A 20,560-nucleotide genomic window follows, 5' to 3' on the forward strand; every position below is an offset into this window, starting at 1 on the left:
TTTCATGCCTTGGAGAAGAAAATGGCAACCCACTCCAGTGTTCTTGCCTGGAGAATCCCGGGGACGCGGGAGCCTGGTGGGCTGGCGTCTATGGGGTCGCACAGAGTCGGACACGACTGGAGCGACTTAGCAGCAGCAGCAGCAGCTATGTGTGTTGGATGGTGAGAACGCCGGTGGCTCACGGCTTCTTCCCCCACTTTCAGCCTCACCACAAACTCCGGGAATCCAGTCTTCAGAGCAGACTCTGGGTTGCCAGGTAACCACCTCCGGGAGCCTGGTCTCCGGGCGCAGCAGCCCCCGGCCCTCCAATCAGCGGTCGGCTTGGGGGTCACGTGGGGCCCGGCCCGCGGCGCCCGCCTCCCGGGCCCTCGGAGCCCGCGGCTCCCGAGAGGAGGGCGCGGCGGGGCGGGTCCGGGCGCCGCGCTCGCTCAGCCGCCGGGCGGGCTTCGGCACCTTGCACCGTCCGCCGCCTCGGTGGTCGCCGCCTCCGCCAGGTAAGCAGCGGTGGGCCGCCGGGCGAGGGGCCCGGGAGGGCGCGGGATGCAGGGGAGTGGCCGTCGGACCGCGCGTGGCGTCGTGGGAGGGTCGCGGGGCCGTGCGCGCGTCCTGCGGGGCTTCGCGCGCGTTGATGTCCCGGGAGTCGGCGCCGCACACCTGGTGAACAAGCGGTGCCGCGGCGACCGTCACCTACCACCCCGCCAAGGCTCGTTGTCTCGATTTCATGTTTTAAGCTGGTTCAATCTGTGTGCGTCTAGCTCAAGATTGGAACTCTTACTGCTGTGTCCGCGGGCACTTGTGTAAGCTCCCCTTTGAGGATGTCTTCATATACAGGTTGTACCAAGAAGTCTTTGAGTTGGAAGGAAATGTGTTCTAGAAAAATAGCATTGAATGTTAGAGGTATAGAGTGTCTTAAGTACATCATAATATATAATCTCCTGTTTCTCAGAAATTAACTTCTGAAAATTTTTTACTGTATTAAAAATATAGTTTATATATATATAAACTTTTTGTTTACTATATTAATTAAAATCAATTGATTTGAATGAAGTTTAGTGATAACTTGGGTCATGTATCAAAAATAAATCACACATGGATTGTAACTTTCATATACGCACATATGTATAGATATGTATTTATTTAAAAGTCTCCAACAGTGGTTTCAAGAGAGAGATTACATTTCTAAGTCTGTCAGTGTATAATTCTTTCAGAAGTACCCTGCAGAAAAACTCATCGTTCTTTTAAAATAATTATTACTGTACTTAAAACTTTTGTTATCTACTAGTCACATAATAATTTTATATATCAGAAAGACACAGATTAACTTAGAAAATAATATTTTTAAATTCCTCTGCTCTCAGTAGATGGACTACTAGGGCTAAAGTGTTTTTGTTGTTTTCTGTACTCTACCTTGAAACCCTTAGCCTGTAAGCATGAGCCACAGCAGTTTTTATATTACTCAGAAAAGAGTAGGAACAGTTTTATTTTTTTATTTTTGTTTGTTTCTTTTGCCCAAATAGATACTAGAAGTCCAACACGAGTGATGAGATTGTCACTATTCGTAAAATATGGGCAAATTCTCAAGACTACCTGATTTTACTTGCCTAAATGCTATAGTGAAGACTAAAATGAAATTCAGTTTCGAAAGATTCACGTTTTTTTCCTGTATTCCAGAATTTATTTGAAGTCAGACCTAATAAACAAGAAAGGTAACAGTTTACCAGATTGCTGAATGTTTACCCAGCCATTCATGGCAATGATGTGTATACAAACACTGCTACTACATTATGCAGTTCCTGAATTATCTCTGCTTATATTTTGTATATCTGTTCCATTTAGCAGATTGACATATTAAAGTGAAGTCATGTATGTTGTTTCTAGTGTTTCTTCGGGAACAGAGATCTTATTGAGAATATTTTAATCCATGGAAATCATATGAGGAGATCAAGAGGGATTTCTTAATAAATTACTAACTGAAACGTATATTAGACTAAGAGCGGCTGGCATTTTTCAACATCCAAGACTATGTGATGTTCTATGACAATCATATGGAGGTTATTCTCTCATTGTTGATGAGACTATTCCTTAGAGATTTATGAGCAAGAAGTTAGATATGCATACCTGGAGAGAATCTGAGAAATTCCCCAAAGAATTTACTCTGCAGAGAAGCAAACCCTAAAGGAAAACCTTTCTCTTCCTTGAGGTTACTTAAATGTTCAAGAAGAACTTGTAACTTCAGTTATAAAAATTGGTAGAAAAATACAATGATCAACTGTGATCAGTGCCATTATATGGTGAAAGAAAAAAAAAAATCCCTTCATGAAAAAAATCCCTTCATGGTAAAACATGGGCTGTTGCGTGAGGAGACAAGATTCAGGCTGTTGTTACTTGATCTCAGTAACTAGAGAGATACAACTTGAAATAGGCTAGACTTTGGAAACAACAAAAAAAAGGCAGCCGGAAGTTAGAGCCACAGGTGGCACGTGCATCTAGATGTCACATTGTCAGCTATTTGAGAGAGAAGTTTTTTAGAAAATAATGATCAAAGTCTTGCTTTCTATTACTTTACATGTACTAACAACATTGATTTTAGTAGCCTAATTATCTCCTAAAGCACCGGCATTCTGTATTCTAATTTAAGAAAATATATGTCACAGAAGGCAATGGCAACCCACTCCAGTACTCTTGCCTGGAAAATCCCATGGACCATGGACGGAGGAGCCTGGTGGGCTGCAGTCCATGGGGTTGCTAAGAGTCGGACACGACTGAACGACTTCATTTTCACTTTTCACTTTCATGCATTGGAGAAGGAAATGGCAGCCCACTCCAGTGTTCTTGCCTGGAAAATCCCAGGGATGGGGGAGCCTGGTGGGCTGCCGTCCATGGGGTTGCGCAGAGTCAGACACGACTGAAGCAACTTAGCAGCAGCAGCAGCAGAAACAGGAATACAAATCTTACACAATAAGATCATAGGAGATAATTCATCAGTGTTATTTGCTATTAAAGGGATAAATGATAATTGTCATGTTCAGAAAGGCTCTTATCAAAAGATGCAAGAAATATTTTTCCACGCTTTGATGAGGATGCTACAACATTCAGAATTTGGTTTCTAAATTTGAATGCCCAGATATGGATAACTTATAAAATAGGTCTTAAATAATTTTCCTTATTCCCAGGTTCTTGTTTTCTTCCAAACTGTTTAAGTTGTGAGCATGGGCCAGTATCCCATACAGACTCATTTGGTATTACGTCTAATAAGTTGTTTCATATCTCATACACAGACAAAAAAACTTGCTTTCAAATTGGAAAGTAGAAAGTAGCTCTTATTATTGAGCACTCATGTTTGATGTACTGTTGGAAAAACTTCATTTTGCAGTATCATATCTCCACGTGGAGTCCTGAAAAATTGAATAGTTAGTTAAGTTGTTGTTTAGTCGCTAAGTTGGGCCCGACTCTTTGCAAACCCATGGACTGTAGCCAGCCAGGCTCCTCTGTCCATGGGGTTTTCCAGCCAAGAATACTGGAGTGGATTATTTCCTTCTCCAAGGGATCTTCCCAACCCAGGGATCGAACCTGCATCTCTTGCATCTCCTACATTGGCGGGCAGATTCTTTACCACTGAGCCACCTGGAAAGCCCCTTAAGGAGTAGGCAATACTTAATTTTGACCCATTAAGATAAAACATTTTGCGTTAAGTCTTAATGAAAGAAGTTATACAAATTTTATTTTTAATGTAAACATGGAAGCAGGTTTAGAGGAGTCATTTCCAAATGTACCCTAGAAGCTTTCTTAGAGACCAGTCAAATTAGCACCATTATTTTGTAGATGAGGTCACTCAGCACATAAAAATTAAGTTGCTCAAAACTGGGGACATTTCGAGGGGGAACTGGTCTACCATCTCAGGCTCTAACACTTAGCACTGTGCTGTTCCCCAGAGGCGTAAAAATATGTCACCAACTTCATTTTCTCCTTTATTTTGTTTCAGGTATTCCAAAAGTTTGATGAAGATTTAGATCATTTTTGTACCTTTAAATGATTATTGTACATAATGAACAAATTACATGTGTTTGGTCTCCTCATATAGAAAGTTTGCTGAAAAAGTTAGTGTTTTCCCCTAATCTGTACAATTTTTTGATCTAATCATTAATATGACTTAAGTATTTCTGCAGTCTTCTGTGACAGGGGAGGGTCCAGTTGTGTTATAAATTCCTTATCCTAATGTACCCCAGTGAGATTTGAGTGTACATAGCCGTCACATCTACTTACAATTGAATGATAGAAATAAGAAGCTTCTGGAAGTTATATCTGAAGCCTGGATTATGTTTATCATTGGGTGAGATTTTGAAGTTGGACACATTTATTTTCTAGCCTTTCTGCCCCTTTGGTATCAGAGGCCGTCTAGAATCGTGATACTGGGCATGTACTTTAGACCAGCAGCGGCAGCATCTCCTGGGATCGTGTCAGAAATGCACATTTCCAGGCTACAGCCCTACTAAGTCAGGTATCTGAGAGAGCCCCTGGAATCAGTGTTGGCAGGAGTCTTAAGTGATTCTTATGCAGGGTAGCACTTGAGAAGTATCTTAGAAGGTACATCATGCCCTTGGACCTGAGCTCCTCTGGGGCTGGTAGTGTTCAGTGGCTCCACTGTTAAAACTCCCCTTGAGCTAGTAAGTAAATGAACTCATTCCTGAAAATACAGTTGTGCATATGTTTCATAAACATCTATTTTTCAATAGTAGCTTTTGGAACACAATGTCTCACTTTCATCATTAATGACATCGGTTTATCTTTGTGGGAATTTTATGTCGGCTAAGAGTATAGTTTTTGACAGGTGGCCTGTTGACTGGATTAGCAGCCTGTCTCATGTAGGTATCAGCCCTGCCTGAGCTGATACAACTCTTCACTTCTTAAATGTTAGGATTTATTGCTGGCCTCCTATCAGTGTAAGGATGCATATATTAAATGTGCAATTTTGGATTTGGTGACTATGTGTCAGTGATTTCTTTTCATCTTAAAGCTTGAAACCTTTTAATCCATTTGATTTCCTTTGATGGTTTTTCTCAATACATGCCAAAAATAAATTTTAATACCTTGGACCAGAACATAAAAATGTCAGTGTAACTGTTTCTGCCAAGTGAGTACCTTGATTTTCACAGACAGATAAGCATAATGGCCCACCCTACTTTAAAATCTCATATACAAAATCCAGGTTACAAAGCAGATTAACTAGAAAGGGGACGGGAATCCTCAGGTTTACAGAACGATTCCTGCCATAGCCTCTCAGATCTTCCTTCATGAGGAAGGAGCGTGTTTATAAAAATACTTATTTTTGCCATACCCTATTTCCTGGTGGTACAGTGGTAAAGAATCTGCCTGCCAGTGCAGAAGATGGAGGAGATGCGGGTTCAGTCCCTGGGTTGGGAAGATCCCCTGAAGAAGGAAATGGCAACCTGCAGTATTACTCTTGGCTGAAGAATTCCATGGACAGAGGAGCCTGCCAGGCTACAGTCAGTGGGGTTGCAAAGAGTCAGACGTGACTTAGCACACACACACATTACAAAAATAATCCTGTATCTTTGTGTGATGAGTATTTACATGTTTACTTTCATAAACATGTAAGTTTTCTCTTTACCTGTTCTTGGTTTATGGGTGAAAATATGTTATTTCACTCCTCTATTTCTCTTTGGCTGAGCTTCTCAAAATGGTTAATTGAAGGTATATAAGTGACCCTTGTTATGCCTTTGATCAAGTTAAAACTCATTTCTTCATTGCAGCTCAAGAAATTCTGTAATCCTTGAAGCAACCTAGAAAGTCTAATTTCATTCATAATCATTCACTTTGGTGGTTAAATATAGGAAAACATAAAAATGTATATCTAGATGAACGGTAGATTAAGTATATAGGTGGATGATGAAGTAACTGCATTCACGTTGCCACATCTCTGAATCAGTGTCTTGGTCTTCTTGGTCTTACATGTAATTCTGTGTTTGATTGATCAAATGGGAATTCATGGTGGTGTACGTGGTCATTCTGTGAGTGCAAACTACAACAACCGTAATGGCCTTGTTGTTTTCTATTTGCCAACTAATCCAGGATTTTAACGTAGGTTAATACTGTACTTGTGACCTATTTTATCATCTAAGCTTTTAAGAACATCAGGATTTGACATATGTTGGCAATGCTTAGATATAATGTGCTTGCCCTGCCAAGCGCATGAAAGGTAAGTTTAGGAATGATTGAAATTGAAGAGATTACTCTTGGTCAGTAGAAGCCAATTTATCTGCTAAATATCTTTACTGTTGTTGAACTGAGCAAGTGGTTCTCATGCTGTACTGTGGTATGGTATATACCTTATCTGGGAATGATGCTAAAAAAGCAGGTTTCCAGACCCCATCCTAAGAGTCTGATCTACTAGCTTTAGAGTATGATCCAGGAACCTGCATTTTAGCAGGTTTCTCAGTTAATTGTGGTGCAAGAGACCTGAGAACCACACTTCGAGTTGTACCAATTTAGAGATCTTTAAAATTATATTTATCCTTGATAATCTGTGGGTGTACCTATCTGAGAATAGTGGTCATTTAGAATTAGGTATACTAGACAGAGGAAAATCTCAAGTTGGTGGGCTAATGGCTGCTTGAAAAAAAAAGAAACCTTCCAGTTTTGGTGTTTCTCTTTTTTTTTTTTTACAATTTCCTAATGTTTTCCAAATGGACTATCTGTGCTCATTAGAATTTTTTGCATAACTCTAAGTATACAGTGTATTTAGATTTTAAAAACTAATTTTAACATGTTGTAAGGGCTTTTATATTAATACAGGCAATATATTTATATTAAAAAAAATTCTGAAGAGGTCAAAGAGGAGTTCAAGAAAACTACCTTGAATTTCTGCATCATGGTATATCTGTGACCCTGACTTTTGAATTCATATTTTTATATATTTTGATTGACTCTTTGGACTCTTTCTCAAGCCTGCTAAGAATGCTCTTGTCTCAGAGTCTCTGCTTTTGCTGCTTTCCCAGCAGAGACTTTCATATTCTGTCTTCTCTTCTCTAGATCTTGTTCAGCATTACTGCTGTGGAGCCTCCTTGTGCCGACTTTTAGAAGTTTATGGTGTCAGCTCATCTCTAAAACCTGTGTTGCTCTTTCCCTGCGTTCTTTTTCTCCGAGCCACAAACTACCTTTTAATATAGTCACTGTTTACTCATTTGTTTTGCTCATTCTGATTTCTTCCTTAAGAATATAAACTATGGAAGGGCAGGGTTCATACCTGTTTTGCAGGGTGCTCTATCTTCTGTGCCTGCCTGGCACCTAGTCGGTGCTCAGTACATATTTGTGGAATGAGTGGATGGGTTGAAAAATGATTATTAAAATTTTAGGAAATGTAAATAAGTCCAAGGACTAATACATTCCCTACTGTTCAGCTCAGTTCAGTCGCTCAGTCGTGTCTGACTCTTTGCAACCCCATGAACCGAAGCATGTCAGGCCTCCCTGTCCATCACCAACTCCCAGAGTCCACCCAAACCCATGTCCATTGAGTCGGTGATGCCATCCAGCCATCTCATCCTCTGTCGTCCCCTTCTCCTCCTGCCCTCAATCTTTCCCAGCATTAGAGTCTTTTTCAAATGAGTCAGCTTTTCACATCAGGTGGCCAAAGTCTTGGAGTTTCAGCTTCAGCATCAGTCCTTCCAGTGAATATTCAGGACTGATCTCCTTTAGGACGGACTGGTTGGATCTCTTTGCAGTCCAAGGGACTCTCAAGAGTCTTCTCTAACACCACAGTTCAAAAGCATCAGTTCTTCTGCGCTCAGCTTTCTTTATGCACTAAATATTTTCTGAAATGAATAAAATGATGCATCTATACCTGGATAAATACATTTTTCACTAAATAATGAGGTGGTGGTGGTTTAGTCACCAAGTCGTGTCCGACTCTTGCGACTGCATGGACTATAACCTGCCAGGGTCCTCTATCCATGGAATTTTCCAGGCAAGAATACTGGAGTGGTTTGCCACTTCCTTCTCCAAAATAATGAGGTAGGTGCATATGCAAATAATGTGTTGGGTGAGGCAAAATAGGAATAATTTAATATTCTCTGCTCTGTAGATAATAATGATTGAGTTTTAGTAATAATGTCTGCCTATAGGGGTGAAAACATGATAGTTAATTATATAAGACAAGGAATTATGAAGGTTATAGCTAATTGACATTATTGACTAATTTAACTAGTTCTGCTTTCTAAAATATGACTTGAAATTATGTAGTCTAAAAGCCTGCCTGAGGTTTGGTTGCATGTAACAGAAATATAAAATAATAATGGCTCAAACAAACATTAAATGAAAAAGGTTGGAGGTAGGAAGTCCAGCAAGTTTCCAGGGATCTTGGCTTCTTCACCTCCTTTTTAACCATCTTTTAGGTCCACTCTGCATCCTTCTAATCCTCTTTGCCCTCAGCCTTCATCTCCACGTTCCAAGCAAGAGGTAAAGTGTGAGCTGAAAGGATGGGCAGCCTTTGCTAATGTAAAGAAAAAATAAGTCCTAGTGTTTTTTGTGTTCAAGTATTTGTGCAAATATAATGTTTAGTAATACACTTTCTTCTTTTTTTTTAATTTTTGTTTTGTATTGGTGTATAGCCAATTAACCATATTGGGAGAGTTTCAGGTGAACACAGAAGGGATTCAGCCATACATGTTCCTGTATCCATTCTCCCGCAAACTCCCCTCGCATCCAGGCTGCCCCATAACACTGAGCAGAGTTCCCTGTGCTGCACAGTTGATCTTGTTGGTTATCCATTTTAAATATAGTAGTGAGTACACTGTCTTTATTTCTAAGATTATTTTCTCTAATGCTAGATACATCTGCATTTTACCACACGTTTTTCAGGGGACATTTAGAATTCATTGACTTTAGGTCTTATGAAATAGCAAAAACAAAGGTGATTTTTAAACAAGGAAATGTACCACTGGCTAAAAATACAGATATTTTGAAGAGTTTATTATACTCTTTCTGCTGCATTCACTTTCATAAAAAAAAATCACTTTCGTTAAAAAAAGAACTCTAAAATGTTTTTCTTTGAATTTGTTGTGTTTATGTATCTTAGAAATAGAGTACATTTAAGAAACTAGTCAAAATAGATTTTCTTAGAAAATCAAGTAACAGTTAACTTGGAACCCCATTACACAGTTTAAAGCTAAACATGTGCTGGATATTTTAGACTTATTAAATTACCCTAGTACGAGTCATTTTTCATTTTTAGACAAGGTCAGTTTGGAAATTCGATTTAAGAATTTTGGTTAAATTTTCAGAAGATGAAGATTCAATTATGCATTAAAAAGAATTTATTGACTATGATGATTGTGATACATAACATGATCTCTAGATTAAATCTGAGAGAATCTTTACAATATTAAATCTTCTAATCCATTAACATCTTATACCTCTATTCCTTTGTTTAAGATTTTTACATTTAACTTAGAGTGATTCCTTTGTAATTTCCTTCCTTATAAAGTCTTCAGGTGGTTGGCAGGATATAAAGAATTAATGTGATTCCTTTTTATTATACTCTTAATAAATTTGTGTAAAATTTCTTCTTTAAATATTTGTAAAACTTCACCAGTGAAATCACCTGGACCTGGGAGATTGTGGGAAAGTTTTAAATTTAGACTCATATTCACATTCAGTCTGTGTAGGTTTTCTCATTCTTTCATCAAATTTGGTAACTTTATTTATCCAGGTTATCTTGAAACTATATTGTGATTATTTTTAAGATTTTTGTTGTTGTTGTTCTTACACGTTAAAAACATCATCTGACCCAAGCTAAAGAGACAAATGGTCCTTTTGTTATTAGTGATTAGAGTCATGGTAACTGAAGGCTGTTGTCAGCCATATTGATTTGTTGTTGTTCAAGGGTGACCTTTCAAATTGTTCTTCATTTCAGTTCAGTTCAGTTACTCAGTCATATCCGACTCTGCGACCCCATGAACCACAGCCCGCCAGGCCTCCCTGTCCATCACCAACTCCTGGAGTCTACCCAAACCCATGTCCATTGAGTTGGTGATGCCATCCAACCATCTCATCCTCTGTCGTCCCCTTCTCCTGCCCTCAATCTTGCCCAGCATCAGGGTCTTTTCAAATGAGTCAGTTCTTCGCATCAGGTGGCCAAAGTATTGGAGTTTCAGCTTCAACGTCAGTCCTTCCAGTGAACACCCAGGACTGATATCCTTTAGAATGGACAGGTTGGATTTCCTTGCAGTCCAAGAATCTTCTCCAACACCACAGTTCAAAAGCATCAATTCTTCGGCACTCAGCTTTCTTTATAGTCCAACTCTCACATCCATACATGACCACTGGAAAAACCATAGCCTTGACTAGACGGACTTTTGTTGACGAAGTAACGTCTCTGTTTTTTAATATGCTGTCTAGGTTGGTCATAACTTTCCTTCCAAGGAGTAGGTATCTTTTAATTTCATAGCTGCAATCACCTTCTGCAGTGATTTTGGAGCCTAGAGAAATAAAGTCAGCCACTATTTCCACTGTTTCCCCATCTATTTGCCAAGAAATGATGGGACTGGATGCCATGATCTTAGTTTTCTGAATGTTGAGCTTTAAGCCAACTTTTTCACTCTCCTCTTTCACTTTCATTAAGAGGTTCTTTAGTTCTTCACTTTCTGCCATAAGGGTGGTGTCATCTGCATATCTGAGGTTATTGATATTTCTCTTGGCAGTCTTGATTCCAGCTTGTGCTTCCTCCAGCCCAGCATTTCTCATGATGTACTCTGCAAATGAGTTAAATAAGCAGGGTGACAATATACAGCCTTGTCGTACTCCTTTTCCTATTTGGAACCAGTCTGTTGTTCCATGTCCAGTTCTAACTGTTGCTTCCTGACCTGCATATATGTTTCTCAAGAGGCAGGTTAGGTGGTCTGGTATTCCCGTCTCTTTCAGAATTTTCCACAGTTTATTGTGATCCACAGTCAAAGGCTTTGGCATAGTCAATAGAGCAGAAATAGATGTTTTACTGGAACTCTCTTGCTTTTTCCATGATCCAAGGGATGTTGGCAATTTGATCTCTGGTTCCTCTGCCTTTTCTAAAACCAGCTTGAACATCTGGAATTTCGTGGTTCATGTATTGTTGAAGCCTGGCTTGGAGAATTTTGAGCATTACTTTACTAGCGTGTGAGATGAGTGCAATTGTATGGTAGTTTGAGCATTCTTCGGCATTGGAATGAAAACTGACCTTTTCCAGTACAGCCTTGACATACTCCTTTTCCTATTTGGAGGAAACTCCACTGCTGAGTTTTCCAAATTTGCTGGCATATTGAGTGCAGCACTTTCACAGCATCATCTTTTAGGATTTGAAATAGCTCAACTGGCATTCCATCACCTCCACTAGCTTTGTTCATAGTGATGCTGCCTAAGGCCCCCTTGACTTCACATTCAAGGATGTCTGGGCTCTAGGTGAATGTGAGTGATCACACCATCATGATTATCTGGGTCATGAAGATCTTTTTTGTACAGTTCTTCTGTGTATTCCTGCCAGCTCTTAATATCTTCTGCTTCTGTTAGGTCCCTACCATTTCTGTCCTTTATTGAGCCCATCTTTGCATGAAATGTTCCCTTGGTATCTCTAATTTTCTTGAAGAGATCTCTAGTCTTTTCCATTCTGTTGTTTTCCTCTATTTCTTTGCATTGATCATTGAGGAAGGCTTTCTTATCTCTCCTTGCTATTCTTCAGAACTCTGCATTCAAATGGGTATATCTTTCCTTTTCTCCTTTGCTTTTCCTTTCTCTTTGTTTCACAGCTTCTTAGGGTGTAGCTATTTAATATCTTGGAAGGTCTGGCCAATGCATGAAATGCTGGGATGGGAGCTGTGTGTCTCTACAGATCTCTAAGCATCTAGAAGCTGCCTGGGAGAGATTGCTCAGGGAATACGCCCATGGAATAGTGGGAATTAAGGACTCAGAGGATCTATTATGGGCATGGCATTAACGGGCATCCACTGTGAACCAATCATGGCCAAGTCATCAGACTCTGTTGATTTTTCTGTGGACCCAAATACACACCCTTAATCTAGCCCATCTCATTCCTCTGCCCCTTGTTTAGTAGACTCTGATCTTCACGTATTTCCTGTTTTGAGATGATTCCTGTGACAGCCTTCCTCACCTGCTTGTCCCTGATAATTGCTTCTAAAACTACTTGTGAGTTAAAGAAATATTAGTGCATGTCTCTGAGAGAGACTTAACACATTATGAAATATAATGACTGGGGCCCATAATGGGGCAGAAAACTCCAGGGGGAAATAAAAAGATAAATGAAAATGTCTGAGTGATGGTAGAAAATATAGCCCAATTATACAATACCTACCTACTTGTGGACAAATTCATTTCAGTTTATTTTCCCCTCTTAGTTTTGTTAGTACTAGAAAGCACTGCTGTGGATTTTTAGTGTGTAATTTCTCTTTATTTAGATTATATACCTGATGGCAGAAATGTGCACTTTACTGTTGCGTAGGGGCAAATTTGCTCATTAGCATAATGAGCATAAAAGAAACACCGTGAGCATCCTAGGTATTCCGCCTCGTGGCTCCTGTCTGTCATGACTTCCTTTTCCCTGAAGAAAACTCTCTTGTAACTTCTAACAGCGTAGATTCGCTTTGCTTGTTTTTAAAGTTTTATAAACAGAATCCTGTGATATTTATGTGTGACTTTCAGTCCAATTACATTATGTGGTTCATTCATTTCATTGTGTATCGTTCATTTTAATTGCTGGGTAGCACCCCTGTGTGTGATTATCCTGTGATTTTTAATCTCCGTGACTAGGGGGAATCTGGTTTTTGAGAGAGGTCTGTGTGTCTCCCCGATCCCTCCTCTGAGGCAGCCCGACTCCGCTTGGCGCCTGCGGTGGGTGCTGAGTGAGAGAAGGCTTTTGCTGCCCTCCGGTGAGGGGTCTGGGATTGACGCAGCTTCCTGCTCCCCGCCTCTGCTGGGGCAGGGCTGGCAGCTTTTGCTTCTCCCTTCTGCCTGTTCGGGGTTTGGGGAGGGGGCATCTCGCCCTCCCCAGAGGCACGTGAAGTTTGCGTTTACTCCCTCCTCATCGTCGCTGGGAGTAAGGGTGTGTGTCTCCTCTCTGAAGGGTTCCTAGCTGAAGGGTTGTGCTTCATTTGAGAGGAGGCTTCAGAGACCTAGGCCGAGTTCCACGCCTGTCAGCTGCCACGTGCCCTACCCGCTCGGGGACGGTGTCTGACTTGCCCCCCTCTTTCTCCTGAGCACCCCACTGAGGCCTGAGGCGATCTTCCAGGCGAGGGCAGCTCAGCTGGAATGTCAGGGACCTCCGGTGGTCCTAAATTGATTTTCTAGTTGGTTCAGCCTTGAAGACTTGAGCATCACAATGTTACGCGGTTCCTTCCTGCCTGCTTTGGGCTTCTCGTCTCTTGCCCACCCCTTGTCACAGGGGAAGCCGTTGCCTGTCTGGTTTCTCCAGTGGCTGGGCTCCTCACTCTTTGGACTTCCCTTGTTTGCTTTGCACTCTGTTAGGTGCTGTGCTTAACTTTTTGACACACTTAGGTAATTGGCAGTCAGCTAACTGGCTTTCCTCTCAACGGAGCCAGCAGGTGGAAATACAGCATCGGCCTTGTCATTGTACCCCTTCCAACCTGAGGGCTTTAATCTAGTTTTATGTCCAACTCCTGCTGTTAAGAATGGAACACATTTCCTGTTTCTTGTTGTTTTCTGTTTTCTTCTGGATTCCTTACTTTTTAACTTGATTACTTTTAGAAATAGTTTACCTATTTCTTGCAAAAGTTAAATTCAAGATGTTTTTTAGACTGAAAACTGAAACCCTAACAAAATATTTGACATAGCATTTGCTGGTACTATATGACATAATTATTATTTCTTATTTGACTATAGGTTTGCACGTTCTAGTTTAGCATTATTTTTACAGATACTGTTATTTCTAAATTATTAAAGCTGTTGCAACTGAAATGTGTTTGTACTTCTAGCTTCTTATGCTGAGCAACATTTCATGAGACAGAGTTTGGTAAACCCGTTTGGTTGAAACGCATTGTTATTACTTTAGGTGCTGACTGTTCTGATGCTGATTTCCAATTGCCTTGATTAAAGTAGAAACATTCTATGGCTTGGATGACTTACATTTCACATTGGTTTGAGCAAGATGATTGGTATGAAGGCCTACAAAGAGTAAGACACATTTATGTTGTATTTCTAATTTTTTCTGTGTTTGTTTTTTTTTTTTTTGCTTCTCATGCAGCTGTATTTCTATGTCATTTATATTGTGGACATTTTTGCAGTGCAGTATTCTGAGGATAAATAAGATACTTATTTGATAGATTGAACAGCAGAGGTAAGAAGATAATATATAAGGATAGTCATCATTATATATTGAAGAAAGGGGTTTTCTTCTATCCTGTTTTCAGATGAATTCTTAATGTTTTCAGATTGTCTTTAGGCTTTAAAGATAAAATAGAATTCTTTCTAATGAGATTAATGGATGAAAATAGAAATAATTTCAAGAAAGTCTGTTTACTTAAGGAAAAACATTTCATGATAGAAATGTGCTAATACCATGGAATTATAATAATATTGTAAAAGAAAATGAAAAAAAAATGTTCTGAAGAAGAGTGCCATGTTCCATTTAATAAATTTTTAGGCAATTAATTATGTTTCAAAGGGATTTGCATTGTTACTATGGCAACTTTTGCATAGCATAGCTATTCTGATCTGTTACTGCAATGGCAGAAAACTGCCATTTTATTAGATACCTTATCAACCTGGATTTAGTTTAGAATAGCATAGAATTTCTCTTTGATTATGTTCACCTTTTAAATGAAAGATTCTTTGATTGTTTAAATGAAGGCAATTTGTGGATTTTACTTTTCATTCATGAGTGGAACAAAAGAGAGAGAATATCCTCATGTAGTTTTTCCAGCTTTTCCCCACCGTGGTTTGTGAGCAGTGTTAGCGCTCAGTCATGTCCGACTCTTTTGCGACCTTATGGACTGTAGCTCGCCAGGCTCCTCTGTGCGTGGAATTCTGCAGGCAGTAATACTGGAGTGCGTTGCCGTTTACTTCTCCAGTGGTTTGAGGGCATATATTACTAAAGATACGCAGTACTGAACGTTCCTTTCTCCTTACTTCTTCAGGGTGCTATCCTAATCACATCAATCAAAGATATTTTCCCAGTATTTTATGTCTTTTGGTTTATCTTTTTAGTTGTAAATCCTCAGCAGTTTAAGCTTCTTGGGTTTTTTTGTTGCAGATTTCTTTTTCAGCTGTGAAACAAGCTGGTAAACATCTCTGGAGCCCATAAATATCTAACTCTTCAGAATAATCCTCGTGTTGTGGATTCTAAAGCATTCTTCATAAGGGAGGCTGAGAGTCCGTGGGTAGCTTACTATCCGGAATTCCAGCCTTACCCATAAATGATAGAAACGTTTCAGCACATGAGTTCACTAGCAGTGTTTGAAGTTGCACTGGACACGCACACAGCCACCCGCCAGGACACGCACATACAGAGACATACACACAGACTGTAACTCTAGCGTCCTTTTTTTGTGTTGTGTATTTTAATTGTAATAGTGCATTTTGGATGTTCAGACAGAAGACTCTTTTTCAAGTGCAGACTGTATATTCCTCTGTGGAAAAGAAAAGGGATGATAGTCTAATTGTGGGGGTTGGGGGGAGTGGCTGATTTAAAAAAAATTTTTTTTTTTTTACTAAAATTATGTGTTCCTTTATAGTGATTTTAAGGCAGCTCATGGAGATTTTTGTGAAGATTCGAAATCTTTCTCTCCACCATAACTCCAGTCTGCCCTTTAACACACTGTTACCCTTTATTAGTGAATTTATTGTTCTGAGACATATTAAAAGAATAACCTGTTCTCATACATAGATGTAGTTCAACCCTAAAATTGCCATATCCTTTTCATGAGTTTGAGCTTTTCTTGGGTCAAGTTTTAATCTGTTCTTATACAGACTTGGATGACAATGAAACATCTTATTATAAATAATGAAAATTGAAACATGATTATTTAATTTCTTCTAAAATTCCACCGTATAATTTTTCAGATGATATGTATGTGCTTATATACCCTATATAGTCAGCATTCAGCATGCCATATTTTTCCGTAGTTGTTTTCTTAATGTTTACTGGAAAAAAAGTTGGTTTTTAAGAAAAAATATATAATTTAGAAATGAGTGAAAAAAAAAAAAAAAAAAAAGAAATGAGTGTTTGAAAAATCACATACAAATATGAGTTTTATCTTAAGATCACTAAATTGGCCTTTATACTTTGATATAAAATATCATATTTATATATATGATATAAAATAATAGCTTTTTGATAGGAAATATTTGATAAAAATATATATTTGGTATAAATATATTTGATATTAAATATAGAAATATATGACAATATATATGTCAAAATATGTATGAAATAATATATTTGATGTAAACATATATTCAATGTCAAATATATGTATTTGGTATAAATATATTTCATATAAGATAGCAAATATACTTGATTTGCTATATAAATTTGATATAATTAACATTTATAGCATATGCATATACTTCTACAAACACGGCGCATGTATATGAACTGGATTTTAACTTAGTTTTATAACTGTTTTTGGCAGTGTTGTAGCTCTAGCTAGATTTAAATTTCATGGGTATGTTATCTGTAATCTTGCTTGTGCAGAGATGAGCTCTACTGTTACACGAACCTAACCCAGGCATACTCTTATAACTTGTTGCCTTTGACACACTCACCCTTCACTGTAGCTACAATGAATGTGTCATGTGTTTCATCCAAGATTGAAACAAAAAGTATAATTTAGGTTGAAAAAATAAACATGCATTTCTGCAGGTCTGCAGGTCCCAGACTACTGACCCTCAGTTGCTTGTGAGGTGACAGTGCCCAGGCTTTCTTCCTGAATCCTCTGTAACCTGCATTATTCGGCGAACTGCACGGCTTAGTACTTCATCTTTACAGTGTGTGTTTTGTTTCTGGGCCAAAAAGTCAGTGTCTTCTGAAGCAGCACATGTTTAGGATGGACATGGAAATACTTCCCAAGTGCAGATAAAAAGAGTACATAATATTTATGACAAATATAAAATTACCTGTCACATACATTTGAAATATAATGGATTACCTATATGTGTGGCATGTTTTGTCAGATTTATATTTAAAATATAAATGTGTATTTTGACATGGGCTTTCAGTTGAATGTTTTCTATTTCCAGTGATGCAGAATAACTAACTGTGTAACCTTTCATGCTGACCATAATATCAAAAGCTGTGGACACTTTGTCTCTTCAGCAATTGTAGATATCACTTAATAAAAGTGATATATATATATATATAAAATGATACTTTTGAAAAATAACAAAAAACTTTTGAATACTAGCAGTTTAAATACATAATTTAGATTTGTAGGTGTGATAGTATTCATATCTTTAATGATGCATAATTTTTAATACTTCATTCAAAAACCCTAATTTTTTAAAGAAGCTGCCATTTTGTTTTTTCCTGTTTATTATTTTAATGGCTGGTTTGGAAAAGTTCTTCAACTCTGAATTCTAAAGGATTTAAGTTGTTGGCCTATAATAAGACTTGTAAAAGCTGCCCAGGAACATACCACAGCAGACTAAATTGTATGAAAATATTGAAATGTTTATATTACCTGAATTAGGAACTAAAAAGTAAATCAAGATACATGATACAGTAAAAATATATTAGCATGGATTTAGAAGTGATTTTTTTTTTTTAATAAAGAGTTAGCGGAAGGACTTAATTGTTTCTTATTTGGCATGTGAGGAGCTCAGAAGTCCTCACTGTGGCCTAAAACAAAACAAAACAATGAGAACTGAAAAATCAACAACTCCTTCTTAGATTCCTAAGAGATTTGAAGTCACCAGGCCAACTGCTGCCCCCAAATTGGGGAGACAGGCATATGGGGAGAATCGCAGTGCGCCAGAGCAGAAACCCACCTGCAGAAACCTCCGTGGGAACCAGAGTCGGAGTGGAGAACCTCAGCGGTAATTGGTGACTTGCTGGAGGCTCGTGTATCAAGTCCCAGAGTTAAAAACTCCCGGGGGACCCTGTAATAAGGAGGCCTCCAGGCTTTTCTGAGTTTTGCCTCTAGGACCTTCACTAGGTTTTCACAGTAAATATCAGAGAAAGAACCCTGCATGCTTCTGGCAAGGGGAGAGGAAAAGGAATTGTTTTGAAATATGTCAGAGCATCCTTCTTCTTAACAAGGCTGCTCTGTTTTACCAGAGCCTGATCTGCAGAGATTATATCTGCACCCAACCTGTCTGGGAGAGGGGATATAGCCAGCCCTTGGTAACCATCCTGTCCCGCCTCGGGGAGGAAAATCTCCAAGAGTAGTGGTGAAATTCCCATTCCATAGGCATAGGCTTATTGGAAGACAGAGAATTAGTTACACTGATGGCACTACAAAGTCATCTTAACATCACAACACTAAAGACCTGCTACTGGCCACAGCTCTTTTAAACAGTGACATCATGTTCCCCTGTCAACAATAAATTACACGGCACACTAAAGAGCCAAAAAAAAAAAAAAAAAAAAGCAGAGTTGAAAGAGATTAAATAAGGATCAGCACCAAAGTCAGATATGGCAGGGATGTTCATCTATGTCCAGCTAATATAGTTGGAGACTTTAATACTGCTCTGTCAGAATAGAACAGATCTAGTAGACACAAAATTAGTAGAGACGTAGGTGAGCTCAACAACACCTTCAAGCAACTGGATGTAATTTGATGTCTATCAGCTACTTCATCTATCAACAGCAAATTACACATTCTTGTCAAACTTAGGTGGGAGATTGACAGAATAGACCATATTCTGGACCAAAATCACACCTTAACAAATTTAAAAGTATAGAAATAATAGCGTCTGCACTGAGACAATGGAACTAAACTAGATATCAGTAACAGAGAGCTGGAAAGTCCCCAAGTACGTAGAGATTAGACAACACTTTTCTAAATAACGTAAGGATCAAAGAAGAACTCTTGAGAGAAATTAAAATTCATTTTGAACTAAGTGAAACTGAAAATACAACAGAATTTATGGGAGGCAGGAAAGGAGTGCTTGGAGGGAAATTTATTGCATTAAATATATTTATTAGAGAAAAAAGGAAGCTCCAAAATCAATCATCTAAGCTTCTGCCTTAGAAGACTAGAAAAGGAAGAGCAAATTGAATCCAAAGTAAGCAGAATATAATAAATAATTAGAGCAGAAAATAAAAGGGCAAGAGACTTGAAAAGAAGATGACAGATGACATGCAAGCTTATGGAAAGATGTCCAACATCACAGGGTATTAGGGAATCAGAGATTAAAGCAACAATAAAACGCTGCTACACGCCTGTTAGACTGGTCCATCTAAACCACTGACAACAACTTCGGCAAGAAGCTGAAGTAGCAGGAACGCTCATTTCTGTCTGTTGGGAATGCAAAATGGTGCAGACAGTCTCACGTTTCTTTTCCAAATATAAACTCAAAATTTGTTTACACACAAATCTTACATCCCAAGGATAAACTATAAAAGCCTATTTAATTCACACGTAGTTTAAATAATGTATATTTTCAGTGAAAATTAATATTGCTGTAACATTGTGAAAGGGAAAGTGTGTGTGGTTTTTTTAATTTATTTATCAGGAATGCTCAGTGTCATTAGTGGAGGAAGAAACCTGATATTTGTAGCAGTTTCTTATACTTGTAAGCACTCAAAAGCACAGTTTTTTTTTATCATGCTAATTTTCACTGCAGATTATTTACTTCTCTAGTTCCACTCAGATAAGGGAATTTAATGGGGTGAAGAAAGAAGATTTGGGGTGGAATAAGAGATCTTTTCAGGAAGTGGAATTATGAAATAGAAGAGATAGAAAGAAGAAAGTAAGTTTTTTAAATGAATGAGAGTTAACATGACTGAGTCTGGGCTTGTTGACTCTAAAATCCTCTGCCCTGCCATATGAACGATGTATATTCTGTGATTTACAGTTTCTCTACCCCTCTTCACAGTGAAGGCTGCTGGTCACCCAGCTTGTGTTCCCGCCTGATGTACCTCAGATGGTGTTTGTGAGGATGCTAGAGGCGATGTGAGACGCAAGTTCTGAGACAGAGACCACAGTACTCCCAATACTGTGTTGCCTCACAGTGTTTCACATGTGAACTTGCTGCCTTGAATGAGTTGCCAGTATTTGAAACTTGGTACATTTACATGAAATTCTGGATACTTCTGTCTCTTTGGGAAGTCAGTGGTACTCGACCCTTTGGACAGGAATGTGCTTTCTACGTTTCACTCTGTCCCCTGTCACTGCTGGTGGGATTCCCAGCCCTTGATCAAATGTCAGTCGTCATTTATTTTATAATCTTGCTTCTCTAATAGAAATGACCTGCCTTGATGTCTGTTGCTATTTGGAGATTTCAGCTCCCATTCTTTGAAAGCATACACTGAGATGAATTGTGGTAGCAGAAAATTTTTTCAGGGCATAGAGATAAGGATTTAGGAACACAGATGTAAAAC

The 20,560-nt window shown here is 38.8% G+C and overlaps 1 protein-coding gene across 1 annotated transcript in view; it reads left to right on the forward strand.

Annotated features, from left to right (window-relative positions):
* The first annotated feature begins 419 nt into the window (after window positions 1–419).
* LOC120860530 (WD repeat-containing protein 17-like) overlaps window positions 420–20,560 on the forward strand; it is a 65,178-nt gene continuing 45,037 nt past the window's right edge. The window contains exons 1-2 of the mRNA XM_040236354.1: window positions 420–494; window positions 14,069–14,190. Coding sequence (XP_040092288.1) covers window positions 14,125–14,190 — 66 coding nt within the window. The 5' untranslated portion in view covers window positions 420–494; window positions 14,069–14,124. The remainder of the gene's footprint in view (window positions 495–14,068; window positions 14,191–20,560) is intronic.

Source organism: Oryx dammah, unplaced genomic scaffold, assembly GCF_014754425.2.
Source record: "Oryx dammah isolate SB20612 unplaced genomic scaffold, SCBI_Odam_1.1 HiC_scaffold_11081, whole genome shotgun sequence".
Lineage (NCBI taxonomy): Eukaryota > Metazoa > Chordata > Mammalia > Artiodactyla > Bovidae > Oryx > Oryx dammah.